This window comes from Dromiciops gliroides, chromosome 2 (assembly GCF_019393635.1).
Source record: "Dromiciops gliroides isolate mDroGli1 chromosome 2, mDroGli1.pri, whole genome shotgun sequence".
Lineage (NCBI taxonomy): Eukaryota > Metazoa > Chordata > Mammalia > Microbiotheria > Microbiotheriidae > Dromiciops > Dromiciops gliroides.
The window spans coordinates 471,705,664-471,718,884 of NC_057862.1; the positions used below are offsets into that span (position 1 = coordinate 471,705,664).

The window sequence follows — 13,221 nt, forward strand, 5'->3', positions numbered from 1 at the left end:
GCCTGTTTCTTCGCGCCTTCTCTGAGAGGGGGCGCTGTCGGGCCCCAGGGAGCAAGGGGCGTGGCTGGGGCTCAGGTAGGGAGAAGGGCAGGACGAGAGTTGAGAGCGCCGGGCGGGGCCGGGCTCAGGTATACAGGAAGGCGGCCGGGTGGCCCGCGGCGCTCCCAGCAGGATGTGCCGTGGCCGCCACTGCCGATTCGGTAACTTCCCGAGGGTGGGGTGCGGTGCTCCCTTAGCTCGCGGATCCCCGGTTGCGCGCTCCCACCGCGGGCTCCTGTGCCCAACCGCACCTTGCCTGTGCTTTGCAGATGCGGCCCGGGGTCCCCGCCGGCTCATGCGCGCAGGCCTCGCCTTGATCTTAGTGGGGCACGTGAACTTGTTGGTGGGAGCCGTGCTTCATGGCACCGTCCTACGGCACGTGGCGAATCCCAACGGAGGCATCACTCCCGAGTACACCGTGGCCAACGTCGTTTCCGTGGGCTCGGGCCTTCTGGTGAGCGGGCCGGTTGGGCGGGGCCAGGCTGGGCCCGGCGGGGCGGGCCGGAATCTCGCGCTCACCTCCGAGCTCTTTGTCTCCCTAGAGCGTGGGCCGCGGGGACTCGTGGCGCTGCTGGCCTCCAGGAACCTCCTCCTGGCCTCGCTGGTGAGGCGGAGCGGGCGGGCGGGGCGGGGCGAGGGGGGTGCCCGAGCCGGGATCCCTACCCGAGTCTCTTAGTAGCGTCCCTGGCTTTGTGTGCTTGCGGGGAGCGTGCGGGTGGGGGGGGAGATCGCTTAACTGTCTGCCCCGCCCCCAGCACTGGGCCTTGGTGGCAGTGTCCCTGCTGAACCTGCTCTTATCCGCCGCCTGTGCCCTGGGGCTGCTCCTGGCCTTCTCGATGACCGTGGCCAACGGAGGTCGGCGCCTTCTTGCCCAGTGCTACCAGAGCCTCTCCGATTCTTTGGCACCCGCTGAACGACTGCCCCTTGACCCCACCCGAATCTACGTAAGCATCTCCCCAAGTCAGAATCCACGCTTCCATTCTGTTCCTAATGCCGACTCAGAACGCTTCTCTGGCCTTCCCCCTCCCCTCTGCCCTCTAGGAGACTGCTCTGGCTCTTTGGCTCCCGTCGGCGCTCATGGCTACAGCCGAGGCTACTTTGTCTGGATATTGCTGTGGGGCTGCACTAGCCCTTCGGGGGTTCAAGCCCTGTGGGGAGGAAGGACACTGCAACAGGTAAAAACCAAAACAGAACAACAACAACAAGAACAACAAAACACAGGGGAAGGAGCTGCCAAGAAAGGGCTGGCAGGGGCCGTTAAAGACAATGGGGAGTTTTTGAACTCAGGATTTGATTCAGAACTTGGGGCCAGGCCAGGGCCCTAACCCTACTCTTTTTGCTAGCTTCAGAATTAGAAGAGCCTAATTCCCTAAAGGGAAAAGGCAGGAAAATGAACAGCTTTTGGAACGAAGCCAAGAAATCCAGAAAGCAAGGAAAATCTGGGTTTAGGGACAGTAAGGAGACATTAGGAAAAAATTACTGAAGGGAGCTGAGTCTGGGTAGAAAGTTAACACATCTATAACCAGGTGTCACACTTTAGGCTGTTTTGTTTTTTTACCCTGTTACCCCCCAATTCAGTTTTTGATTTTTCACCCCACCACCCCTTTACCAATTTCCCTTTTTCTCCAGCAGTTCCTGTGATTGAGACGGGGGTGACAATTTATCCTAAACCACAGAAAAACTAACCCAGATTGTGATGTATATAATTGTAATAAAGGACGTGCTTTCAACTTCCACTTATTAAATGATTTGTCTTTGGCTGTGTAAGGATGACTACAGGTGAAAGAAAACAGTGATCCAGGTTACTTTCAGAACTTTAATGTAGGAGAACACAGCAACACAGGGCCTTAGTGGTTTCTCTATCTCTGCCAGTCACTGAAAGGAGAAGCTGGTGCTGGGTAACCCTCCACACCACTGGCTAATGAACTTAAGGACATCTTGGCATACTGGACTGTGGGAGGTCTGTGGGGAAAAATAAAAGAAAACTTACTTGGTAGAGAGAATGTCCTGGAATTCCTGGTAGAGGGGAAGGGGTTTGGCAAGATGTGATGCTATCTAGCCCCAGACAGTCTGAGTGAATTATGGCATTCTTACCACCCTCCCCCATTGCCCCCATCCTGTACTATACCTGGACCACCCAACCTGACTTTCTGACATAATTTTTTTTTGGGGGGGGGGAGATAGGTGGGACAATGAGGGTTAAATGACTTGCCCAAAGTCACACAGCTAGTAAGTGTCAAGTATCTGAGGCCGGATTTGAACTCAGGTCCTCCTGAATCCAGGGCTGGTGCTTTATCCACTGTGCCACCTAGCTGCTGGCGCCCACCCTCATCCACATCTCTAGTCTCCCCTGCAAACCCTTGATGGCCATAAGAAACTTATTCCAGTGTCCTTGTTGGCTGCTTCCCCGGATCGCTTAAATTCAATCTTGTTCCTCAGGATTGGGTACCCTGGGGTAGAAGAACACTTGTGTGTTCTGTCTGCTTTCTGCACCCATCAGAAACATGCTTCTCCTGCTCTTCTCCCAGACAAAGAAAGTTCTGTACCTGTAATGAGGCAGGGTAATGCCCGGACACCAGTACTTGCTGCCACCAGTGAAGCCTCATAGGCACCTCGTTCGTCCCGAGGTAGAACCTGTTTCTAATCGCTGGTCCATTGAGACCGTGAGCACCCAATCCCCGAACTTCTTCCCTTTGGGCCTCCTGGAAAGAACAGGACTTTTCACATATGTAGGGCACGGGAGGCAGAACTCAACTTGGATTATTACATGGCTACATAGCAGGGGTCTTTGCTTTCCCTTTTTTTCTGATCTCACTCCCATTTAGGGAAGCTCCTATTTCCCCTATGCTTTCTGTACTCTCCTGTCATAGGGGAAATATGAATGAAAATGTTACCGTTACCTGATCATAAAGGAAGTGGAGGGCTGAACTCTCACCTGACCAGTCAGGGTTTTCTAAGCCTGAGACCTTACCGGCACATGTTGCTTTGCGGGTAGTGGAACCTCAAAAGGAATGTCGGTATCCTGGAAATCTGAGTGGTCAAGGGCATCCAGAGTGCCCTCCTCTATTGCCTGGAGGAGCCACAGGAGGAAAGTGGTGAGACTAACCCAGCACAGTGAGCTCTCTGGGCACAGTCACCCACTCCCCTTAGCATAGCTACCTCTTGACTTACATCTGTCAGATCCAAGAAGCGGTTCAGGAAGATGAATGCCATGTTCTCCCAGCCTACTGGCCTAGGTGGGAAGTAATAAAGGGAGAATTTAGTAGCCAGCTTCTTAGTTAATCAGCTTTTATTCCTCAGTTCTCACATTCACTCCCATGTCTCCTTGCCTTACTCTTTATAGTTCTGAGCTCCTGATACTTTGGCCACACAGTTACTCATTTCATGGACTCACCTTGGCAGCTGTGCCTGCTTCATAAAAAGCCTGTCTGCAGGGATTAGTTGGGTGTGGCGTAAGAGGGACACAGAAAGCCGGGCAGGCCACTGTTTCCTATGAATATGATTGAAAAAATGATGAATTAAACCAACGGTATAAGCCTCTGTACTAGGGAGGCTGCAGCCTCAGAGAGACAGGTGCCCAGAAACACTACATACAAACAGTTAATAGTATTTAACCTCTCTGGAGCTGTTTTTTTTCATTTTCATAATGAACAAGTTGAACAAGGTCCTTCTAAGTTACCTTTGTCCCTCTCTCAGCTTTATGAGCCTATGATTCTAAGTACATAAAGACAATGTGTTGACAAATGTGTGATGTATATTGTGAGATGGAGAAAGAGATCATAGGAGTTGCCACATTAATTATATAATGTAGCTGGGAAAGCATCAAAGAATAGAGCTGACAGTGACAATGAGACTATGGGGCTGTGTCAGCCTTAGTACCAATGGGTTGCCTATTTAGCAGTAATATTTAAGAACTTCATAAAACTTAGAAGAGGCAGCACACTATGTAGTAGAAAGAGGCCGAGGTTTGCACAATTCTAATGTAGGCATGGACGCTGACTACCTGTGGGTTTGTGGGTGTACCTGACTTCTGGAGACTCAGTGCCCTTAGCTACCTAACTCCATGTTTGTTTTAAGGGACAGTAACTCTGTAAACATTAAAGTGCTATATGAACATGATTTACTATTTAATCACAAACAGAGCTGTCTAAAATTGGAATGCTTTGCCTGAGGAAGTTGTGGGTTCCCCATGAAGAAGTATGCAAGTAGAAGTAAGTAGGACCTTCTAAAGGAATAGAGGATGCCATCTCTAATTCTAAGACTCCATAAGGTTGTAACATTAGTCCACTGCCCAAATAGACCTGAGATGTTTCACATTCAGTTAGCCAGATTACTCCTGTAATCACCCTAGCTGCCAGGCAACAACACCTCCTGTGTAAACCTAAGAAGATGCCACAGCCTGAACTTAAAAACCTGCTTGCATTCTGATGAAGCCATGTTCAAGGCCCCTCCACCCTTTCCCTCCATCTCACCAGCTGCTTGATGCTTTGGGCTGCAGAACGAGTGGCGTAGTAATGAGCAATCAGAAGCATTGTCTCAAATTCTTCATGGGCTGCCGAGTTTGCTTCACTGGATTTCACTAGGTTTTCACACTGTGGGGAGAGGAGGAAAATAAGTGAGATCCCAGCCTAGTTTGGAGGCCAAAGGAATACAAAGGGATTGAATGATATTAAACCCTGTAACATGGACACTAAGAGAGATGGAGAGTAGTTCTGTGACGAAAATGTGTGTCTGTAAATGAAGGTCCTGGCTCCCTCACCAAGTTGAAGAGGACGTCCCGAAGGTCAGCCCAGCTGTGATAGGCCTCGGCACTGTTGGTTCCAGGGGAGCTCACCATGTCTGTGAAGATCCTTTTGTAAATGTTGAAGTTCTGGAGATAATTCGGGTGGGAAAGAAAGGAGTCCTCAGTGAGAAGAACTGGGAACTAGAGAAGAGACATTGTTTGGGGTGGGGACACTAAATGAGAGGAACTGAGGATATATGTGTATAGGGAAAGAATTAGGTTTTTCAGGGGCAAAAGGAATGTGAAAGAGGAAAAAAGGAAATGTTAATGAATAATAGAATGATGGTATACCAGAAACTTGTGTTTTTATAGTATTTTGGTGGCTTACCTTGCAAGCACTTGCTTCACAAGTTAGTGCAAATATTATTATCCCTGTTTCACAATTAAGAAACTGAAGTTGAGCAGATAAATGATTTGTCCAGGGTCACACCACTAGAAAGTATCTAAGCTGGGGGCCTGAACTTGGGTTTTGCTAACTCCAAGTCCTGCCTCTAAAAACTAAACACAAGGCTAGTCTCTGCACAACTATAAGCTTCTGGAGCATAGATGTGCTGACTCTAATGAACTGAGATGAGACAATGGAGAAGTGGGAGTGGGAATGATGTTTTTCTTGGGAAAAAAGTTAATAAAGATGGGGGGTGGTTTACCAGTAGCAAGATTAGCCACTGAAAGAATGTTTCTGATGCATCAGCAAAGGACTTGATGTTAAAAGTCTAAGGATTTCCAAAATATGGGTGTGTTTCAGCAAAGAAATGCATTTCCAAGGGAAGTACCATTTTTTCTAGGTGAAGGACACTTGGGTGAAAGGAGGTTCTGAGGAGGGGCTGGGTTATCTAAGTGATAGTAATTATTCCCTTTGCTGTGAATGGGAAGGGTCCACCGGAAGAAATAGGGTTTCTAGTGAGGTTTCCCCTGGGGAGAGGCAGTACCTGTGGATTGGCAGGTGCTCCATGCTGCACGTAGAGGGCTAGTGCCTGGGCACAGCCACCCTCTCGAATCAGGTGGGTTGAGTACAAGGCCCACATACTTGTGCAGGATCTTGTAGTTCTGCTCAGAGAGGAAGATGTTGGGGAAGGGGTTTGGGATCAGACTTAGAAGGAAGAACATTGAGTGATTTAGGGGAAACAAGTGTATTTTGGTGTTCACATCAGGTTAGCCTTAAGACACTGATGCTCCAGAACCAGGAGAATATTGTACATAGTATCAAAAACATTGTATGATGATCGACTGTGATAGACTTAACTCTTCTCAGCAATACAATGATCCAAGATAATTCCAAAGGACTAATGATGGAAAATGCTCTCCACATCCAGAAAAAGAACTGTGGAATCTGGACATAGACCTGAACCATATTATTTCTACTTTTTTTTCTTTTTCGAGGTTTTTCCCTTTTGTTCTGATTCAAAACATGACTAATGCAGAAATAATGTTTAACATTATTGTACATGTATAGCCTATATCAGATTGCTGCTGTCTTGGGGGAGGGGGGAGACAAAATTTAGAACTAGAAATCTTATAAAAACAAATGCTAGGGGCAGCTAGGTGGGTGCAGTTGGATAGAGCACCAGCCTTGGAGTCAGGAGTACCTGAGTTCAAATCCGGTCTCAGACACTTAACACTTACTAGCTGTGTGACCCTGGGCAAGTCACTTAACCCCAATTTGCCTCACTTAAAAAAAATGCTAAAACTATCTACATGTAACTGAAAATAATAAAATACTTTTATGATTTAAAAAAATTAAAATGAAAAAAAGACACTGATGCTCTGCAGGCAAACAAGGAACTGGGGAAAAGTGGAAGCAAACAGCTAGGGATGGGGTGATGGGAATACTCACTTCTGCTTGGTGGCTGTCTCAATGCACTTATCCCATTGGCCCTGCTCCACATACAAGTCCAAAGCAGCCACAACATCCACACCTACAAGCTATTGGCAAATTGAAGAGAAATATTTCCATGGATATGAAAGAGAGAAGCTTTCTCCTGCCCCTCCCTGAATTCTACCCCACCAACTTTGGCATTTTCTGGCAACTCACTGAATCCACTTTGCCCTGGTTCTTCAGGACTCTTTATATTGCTGGTCCACATAATCCTCATACCTAGGGAGATAGTATTTACTTAACTTCTTGATTGCTGGAAGCCATACCCCCATTCCATTCTCACCTCTAAAGAAAGTGAAAGGTTTTCCAAAGGTAGGGTTTTGTACTTACCGGGGGTCTAATTCCTTGGCCACCCTTTGGCCTTGTTCCATTCTTCACCTTCCATGAAAGCATCAATTGCTTCCTTAACTAGGTCAAGGTTCAGGTAGAGCTTCTGCAGCCTACCAAGTTAAAAATCAAATATTAGAGATTATTTGTCATCTCACTGCCCAATTATATATATTCCCCTCCTTCCCAGAGTCATATCTCTAGCCCATCAAATATTTTTTTGAGCTCAGGCATCTATACCTCTGCCCTGACCCCTAATCCAATGCAACCTCTTTTCCTTGCACTCCCCGTCTCTTGACCAGCACCCTGCTCACCGCACTGTGCTTGCCAATTCCGATCAATTGGGGTCCTACAGGCCCGAACAACTTCTAGACTAAGTTGTGGGGGTAGGAACTTGATTGAGAGTTCAGCTGCCTAGAGGAAAAATGGAAAGAGGGAAGCAGATAAGAGTCAGATTCCTGGTACTGGCTCCCCACCATGTTTATTTCATAGAATATAAATGGGCTATTCCATGATTCTAGGCACATAAATGCTCCAACTAAGCTATTTCCCCCAGGTCACAAGTTCCTCTGATGTTCTTCCTTCCACAATGCTCTTCAAGAGCCTACTCACTATCACTACCCTAATAAACCTCAAGCCCAACTTTCTTTTTTTAAGAATCTGCCAGTTCTGGACCTCTGTCAGTCAATAATCATTTATTAAAGCACTTCCTACACATCAGACACTGTGCTAAGTTCTGGGAATACAAAGGAAGGCAAAAGTAGTCCCTGTCCTCAAGGAGTTCACCTAAGGGGGGAAAGCACATGCAATAACCATGTACATACCAGTTAGATGCAAGGTAAATGGGTGGGCACATCTGAGAAAAGGCACTAGCAGTGAGAGGGATTGGGAAAAGCCTCTTACAGACATGGGACATCGTTGTTTGTCCTTCATTCTCTAAGAGGACCATGACAGATATCATGACTTGTACTGAATTGGATTTAAATGAGGGAGGGCTATGCAAAGTTACCAGCCTCACCTTCTCCTCTGGAACTATCTGGGTCCAGTGGCAAGATATATTATCATGATGACTGGAGATGGATTGTTTAAGGCAATTGGCCAGGGTCACACAGCTTAGTAAGTGTCTGAGGTGAGATTTGAACTCAGATACTCTGAAACTTCAGGGCCAGTACTCTATCCACCTAGCTGCCCCTGGAGACATAAGGTGTGGGAGAACAGCAAGAAGACCTGTATTTCTGGATTGTAGAGTATGTGGAAGAGAGTAAAGGTAAGACAAGAAAGGGAGGGGGGAGCCGATTGTGAAGGACTTTACAAGTCAAACAGAGGTTTTATATTTGATTTTGAAGGCAATAGGGAGCCACTGGAATTTACTGAAGTTGGGGGAAATGGACATGGTCAGACCCCTGCCAGCAAGGGAACAAGGAAGTGCACTCCAAGACACCTTGATATTTTGGGGCTGAAGAAAGGAAAGGACAAACTAAATAATAAAAGTTGATGCTTTCATGCATAAACACTTGTGTATTGAATGTTTGTTTTTGTTCATTATTATTGAAGTGTAAGTTTGGACTAGATTAATGCTTAGTAACTTCAAGGCCTCCATCAATCCAATCCATTTTCCTTCATCCCTTCATATGCCATGGCTGCCACCCTAACTTCTTCATTTCTAGACAGCCCAATTCAGTATTTGTCAAAATGAAAATGACCATTCAGGGAGCATTTACTTAGTGTTGCTGTATATGCAAAGAAGACTCCATCCCATTCCCCCATACACAGAACCTTCTAACAGAGACCTTACAACCTAATGGGGAAAAGATACATTAATAACTAGAACACAAGGTTAACATGATAAGTATAAAAGGAGAGGTCCAGGCACAGTGCTATGCAGAAATCTGAGGAGAAAGAAAGCACTTTGAGCTTTGGGGCAAGCAGAAAGGAGTCATGGAACCTCAACTGGGTCTTAGAGGAAGGTCCCTTGGAAGGCTGAGGGAGCTAAGGAGGGAACCCATTTGTGAGAATCAACCTGCTGAGATTTGTCAGGAAGACAGCTGCCATCTCTTATTAGAGTAGCACAAATGAGGTCATACGGTCTCTAAGTCTAAAGTACAATGGTGTCTACCTCAGATGGAATATTTGGGTTTTTTAACCATAAATAGGGACATAATTTTGCAAAATAATAATATGCAATTTTGGGGATTTTTAGATATTTGAAATAAACAGAAATGTTCTAGACTTTAACAAATTAAATTAATTTTTAAAAAGTCAGTCTCAAATGTTACATAAGGATTTCTTTCTTATGCTATTGCAAGTACATTTTGAAATTAATAGTATGAGCTTATTTTTTGTAGAGATTCTTATTCTTTAAGATTGGTGTTGTGGGGCAGCTAGGTGGTACAGTGGATAACGCACTGGCCCTGGATTCAGGAGGACCTGAGTTCAAATCCGGCCTCAGACACTTGACACTTACTAGCTGTGTGACCCTGGCAAGTCACTTAACCCCCATTGCCCCACCAAAAAAAAAAAAAAAAGATTGTGTTGTGTTTTTAACTTGTAAGTAAAATATCATCTGATTTTTTACAAAAGTAATTGTATACTAAGTAAAAAAAGTTATTACTTGAATTATTGCATAATTGTCATATTATAGTCTGAGTCAAGGTACATATACATTTTTTTGTGATCATTATTATCTCAACTTTTAAATCCATATGAGACTTGGATTATGGAACTTATCATTTAAGACATTAATTGCCTTCATTCTGAGTTACCAGATGCCAGTTGGCCAGGATGCCATCCAATCACAAGAGGAATACATACAAGAGCAGACATTGAACTGTCGCATAAGGGGAGACATGCATGAAGTCCAGGTACTGCACTGCTTTGGGAAAGGCTGAGAAAACGGCTATTGGCAAATGTCGAGGTTGGATTTTCTTGGTTTAATTTTTCCTCCACATGGCACCAGGTGGCCAGGTTTATGGCCATCTCATTTGACACCTGACTTCAATTCCCCTTCCTATATGCCTGATGTCATGGACATCACAATCCTATGCATCTGATTAAGCCTGACTCAGTTATTTCTCTGTTCTTTTATGGTTAACCCCCATAATTATCTTAGGTGTCATGATAAATTACAATGTTGTATTTGGCCTTGACATCTGCAACCAATTATATTAGATTCTTTAATTTCTCATAATGGCATAAGGATAATTAGGCAGATGATGCAAAAAGTGATGAAACAAAGATAAAAAATTATTTTTCTAATTACTATCACAATTGTCTTCTCAATTTTATCGTCCACAGAGGGGAGTGGTAATAATATTACGTTTTAGAGGAGAATAGTAATATTAAGTTTTAGAGAAAGGTTTCAATTTTTGTTTTTATTATGTTTCATGTGTAACAACTAAGATTATGAATTTCCTTAGACATGTTTTTTTTTTTTGGTTTTTTTGAGAACTCCTTCATTGTTTGATTTGATTATTGGCTATTTAAAGTTGTGTTTTAAGATCAATATTGTAGGAAATTTTCCTGGCTGATTACCAGCATCTGAAACACCTGAAAGACTTCCATTCTGCAACTATACCCAGAGGATATCCCAAGAATCATCTCAGAAAAGACTTCCAAAGACTTAAATGGGACATATTCCCTGTTTTCCTTTTTCACACTGTATACACTGTTTATAAAGTACACTTACTAAAGGGGAGTACCCCCTTTAGTTTTTTTCTGTTTGTAATGTCTACCTGCTAATAGGGGAGTGCCCCCTTTAGGCCTCTATTAACGTGTCACTCTCAATTTCTTTTTTCTCTCTTTTCATTCTCTTTACTTTGTTAGTCATTAGCATCTATGACATTATTTGTTTCATGTGAGGAAAACCATGTTTCTTTGCATGTAGCACAGGGGGGACTGTGAGAATCAGAGTGCTACCAACCTGCTGAGAAAGATACTGTAGGGAAGCTCCACCATGAAAAGAATGCATGTGACTTAGCATCAGGAAGGTCAGATTGGGCATCCGGAAATTACCGCCTGTTAGTTGTGTCAATCTGTGCTACCAACCATTAGATTGGACCTGTCCTGTGTGGACGGCCCTGTTTCCTGTTTCACAGGAAGCTTCCAGAGAAGCGGCAGGGAAGTGAGGCCCTTTTGGTTCCCGAACTTTGGTGTGGTGGGGACTTCACATGGGCTGCTAGGAAAGTAAGGTTTTTTTTCCTCTGGTTATACCAAATAGATCTAAACTAGGATTTTCCATGCTATAAGGAATCTGTTTCCCTCTCTCGCTCTCTTCACTAACTTCTAATACACTTTAATAAATACTTAAAAGGCTAAAATCTTCCTAAAGCTTCTAATTTAAGGTGACCACTCATTAGATTTTAGAAATCACAGCTAGAATTTTAGACCTTACACATTTCAGGCATGAGGTACTGCAAAGGTAAAAGCAGAGGCAAGAGAGAACAACAATGTGGGATAGACAGTAGTCAAGTTAGGCTAGACTGCAGGAGTTTATTAAGTAGGCAATGGGTCTTTTGAAGTAGAGGGATGAATGATGTCAGAAGGATTCATTTGGTAAAGAAATCCATCAAAAGGTCAAGAATTAAATTTATTGGAAATAATGAAAAAAAAAAGTGAAAAGGAAGGGAGCCTATTAGTACCAGATCTAAAAATATACTAGAAAAGCAATAATCATCAGAACTATTTGGTAATGGTTAAAATACATTGATCAATGGAACATATGAAGCACTTTTTTTTACAGAAGCAAATAAACAGTGGTATAGTGCTGAATAAACTCCCAAAACCCAAATACTGGAGTAAGAACTCACTATTCAACAAACACTGGTGAGATAACTAGAAAACAGCCTAGCAGACACAGATTTTATAGCAAAGGTTCTTTTTTTTTTTTTTTAAATACCAAAGGTTTTTAATGTGGTATCTAGACTGTAAACAAATTTGGGGTGAGGGGTATGAACTTGAATGGGAAAAAAATTACATCTTATTTTCACTAACCTGTCAATTTTTAAATTTCTTTCAGTTGTAGAGAAGGGAAGGGTATAATAAACCCTTATATAGTGCCTCTGTGCCAAGCACTATGCCAACTGTTTTTTTGTTTTTTTTTTTTTTAGTGAGGCAATTGGGGTTAAGTGACTTGCCCAGGGTCACACAGCTAGTTAAGTGTTAAGTGTCTGAGGCTGGATTTGAACTCAGGTACTCCCGACTCCAAGGCCAGTGCTCTATCCACTGCGCCACCTAGCTGCCCCCCCAACTGCTTTTTACAAATATCTCATTTGGATCCAAGACAATTCCAAAGAACTCATGATGGAAAATGTTCTCCACATCCAGAAAAAAGAACTGTGGATTCTGAATGCAGATTGAACCATACTGTTTCTACTTTTTTCTTTTTTGAGGTTTTTCCCTTGTGTTCTGATTCTTCTCTCACAGCATGACTAATGCAATCATGTTGAATGTGACTGTACATATATAACCTATATCAGACTGCTTTCTGTCTTGGGGAGGGAGAAGAAGGTGAGGGAGGGAGGAAGATTTGGAACTAGAAATCATATGTTGAAAACTATCTCTACATGTAACTGGAGAATAATAAAATTCTCTTATGATTTAAAAAACAAAACAAAAACAAAAAACATCTCATTTGATCCTCACAACAACCATTCCAGGTTAAGTACTGTTACCCCATTTTACAGTTGAGGAACCTGAGACATACACAGCTACCATGTATCTGAAGACAGGTTTGAATTCAGGGTTTCCTGACTCCAGACCCAACGCTCTGTGCACTAGAGCACCACCTAGCTGCCTTTATGTTTAAAAACATTCTGAGAAGGGGTACACAGGCTTTACCTGATTGCCAAAGTAGTCTAGGACATACACAAAAAGTTAAGCCTAGTTTAGACCAGTATTTCACCCAATATGTCCAGAGAAACTCCAAATGCATACATGATTTCAATATAGAAGGTCACACCATAAATTAGAGGAGGAAGGAAGAAAAATGTGATAAGTATAAAAGAAGAGGTCCAACCTGACACCTATCAGATTGGCTAAAATTACAAAAAAGGAAAATAATAAATGTTGGAGAAGCTGTGGAAAAATTGGAACACTAATGCATTGTTGGTGGAGCTGTGAACTGATCCAACCATTCTGGAGAGCAATTTGGAATTATGCCCAAAGGGCGATAAAGCTGTGCATACCCTTTGACCCAGCA

General features: G+C 43.8%; 2 protein-coding genes across 3 annotated transcripts in view; one reads left to right on the forward strand and one right to left on the reverse strand.

Annotated features, from left to right (window-relative positions):
- Position 1: 1 nt before the first annotated feature.
- On the forward strand, positions 2 to 1,938 carry KRTCAP3 (keratinocyte associated protein 3). 2 transcript variants are annotated; one of them, XM_043983242.1, is made up of 5 exons: positions 2 to 75; positions 309 to 643; positions 795 to 983; positions 1,081 to 1,214; positions 1,383 to 1,938. In XM_043983242.1, the coding sequence occupies exons 2-5, from the start codon at positions 335 to 337 to the stop codon at positions 1,402 to 1,404; spliced, it is 654 nt and encodes a 217-aa protein (XP_043839177.1). In that variant the 5' UTR covers positions 2 to 75; positions 309 to 334; the 3' UTR covers positions 1,405 to 1,938. The 2 variants fall into 2 exon arrangements, with proteins under 2 accessions (XP_043839177.1, XP_043839176.1); XM_043983241.1 differs by having other exon boundaries at positions 62 to 200.
- IFT172 (intraflagellar transport 172) overlaps positions 1,912 to 13,221 on the reverse strand; it is a 47,699-nt gene continuing 36,389 nt past the window's right edge. Inside the window, 21 exon segments of the mRNA XM_043983243.1 lie at positions 1,912 to 2,001; positions 2,398 to 2,489; positions 2,586 to 2,676; positions 2,678 to 2,716; positions 2,718 to 2,741; positions 3,011 to 3,109; positions 3,211 to 3,266; positions 3,430 to 3,465; positions 3,468 to 3,516; positions 3,518 to 3,529; positions 4,512 to 4,631; positions 4,799 to 4,909; positions 5,752 to 5,841; positions 5,843 to 5,869; positions 6,653 to 6,745; positions 6,855 to 6,883; positions 6,886 to 6,917; positions 7,029 to 7,056; positions 7,059 to 7,128; positions 7,331 to 7,378; positions 7,380 to 7,439. Coding sequence (XP_043839178.1) covers positions 1,912 to 2,001; positions 2,398 to 2,489; positions 2,586 to 2,676; positions 2,678 to 2,716; positions 2,718 to 2,741; positions 3,011 to 3,109; positions 3,211 to 3,266; positions 3,430 to 3,465; positions 3,468 to 3,516; positions 3,518 to 3,529; positions 4,512 to 4,631; positions 4,799 to 4,909; positions 5,752 to 5,841; positions 5,843 to 5,869; positions 6,653 to 6,745; positions 6,855 to 6,883; positions 6,886 to 6,917; positions 7,029 to 7,056; positions 7,059 to 7,128; positions 7,331 to 7,378; positions 7,380 to 7,439 — 1,296 coding nt within the window.

Coding starts and splice junctions, on each gene's coding strand:
- KRTCAP3 (XM_043983241.1), top strand. CDS start 173: ATGTGCCGTGGCCGCCACTGCCGATTCG. Junction 644..794: donor ACCTCCTCCTGGCCTCGCTG/GTGAGGCGGAGC, acceptor CCCCGCCCCCAG/CACTGGGCCTTGGTGGCAGT. Junction 1,215..1,382: donor GAGGAAGGACACTGCAACAG/GTAAAAACCAAA, acceptor TCTTTTTGCTAG/CTTCAGAATTAGAAGAGCCT.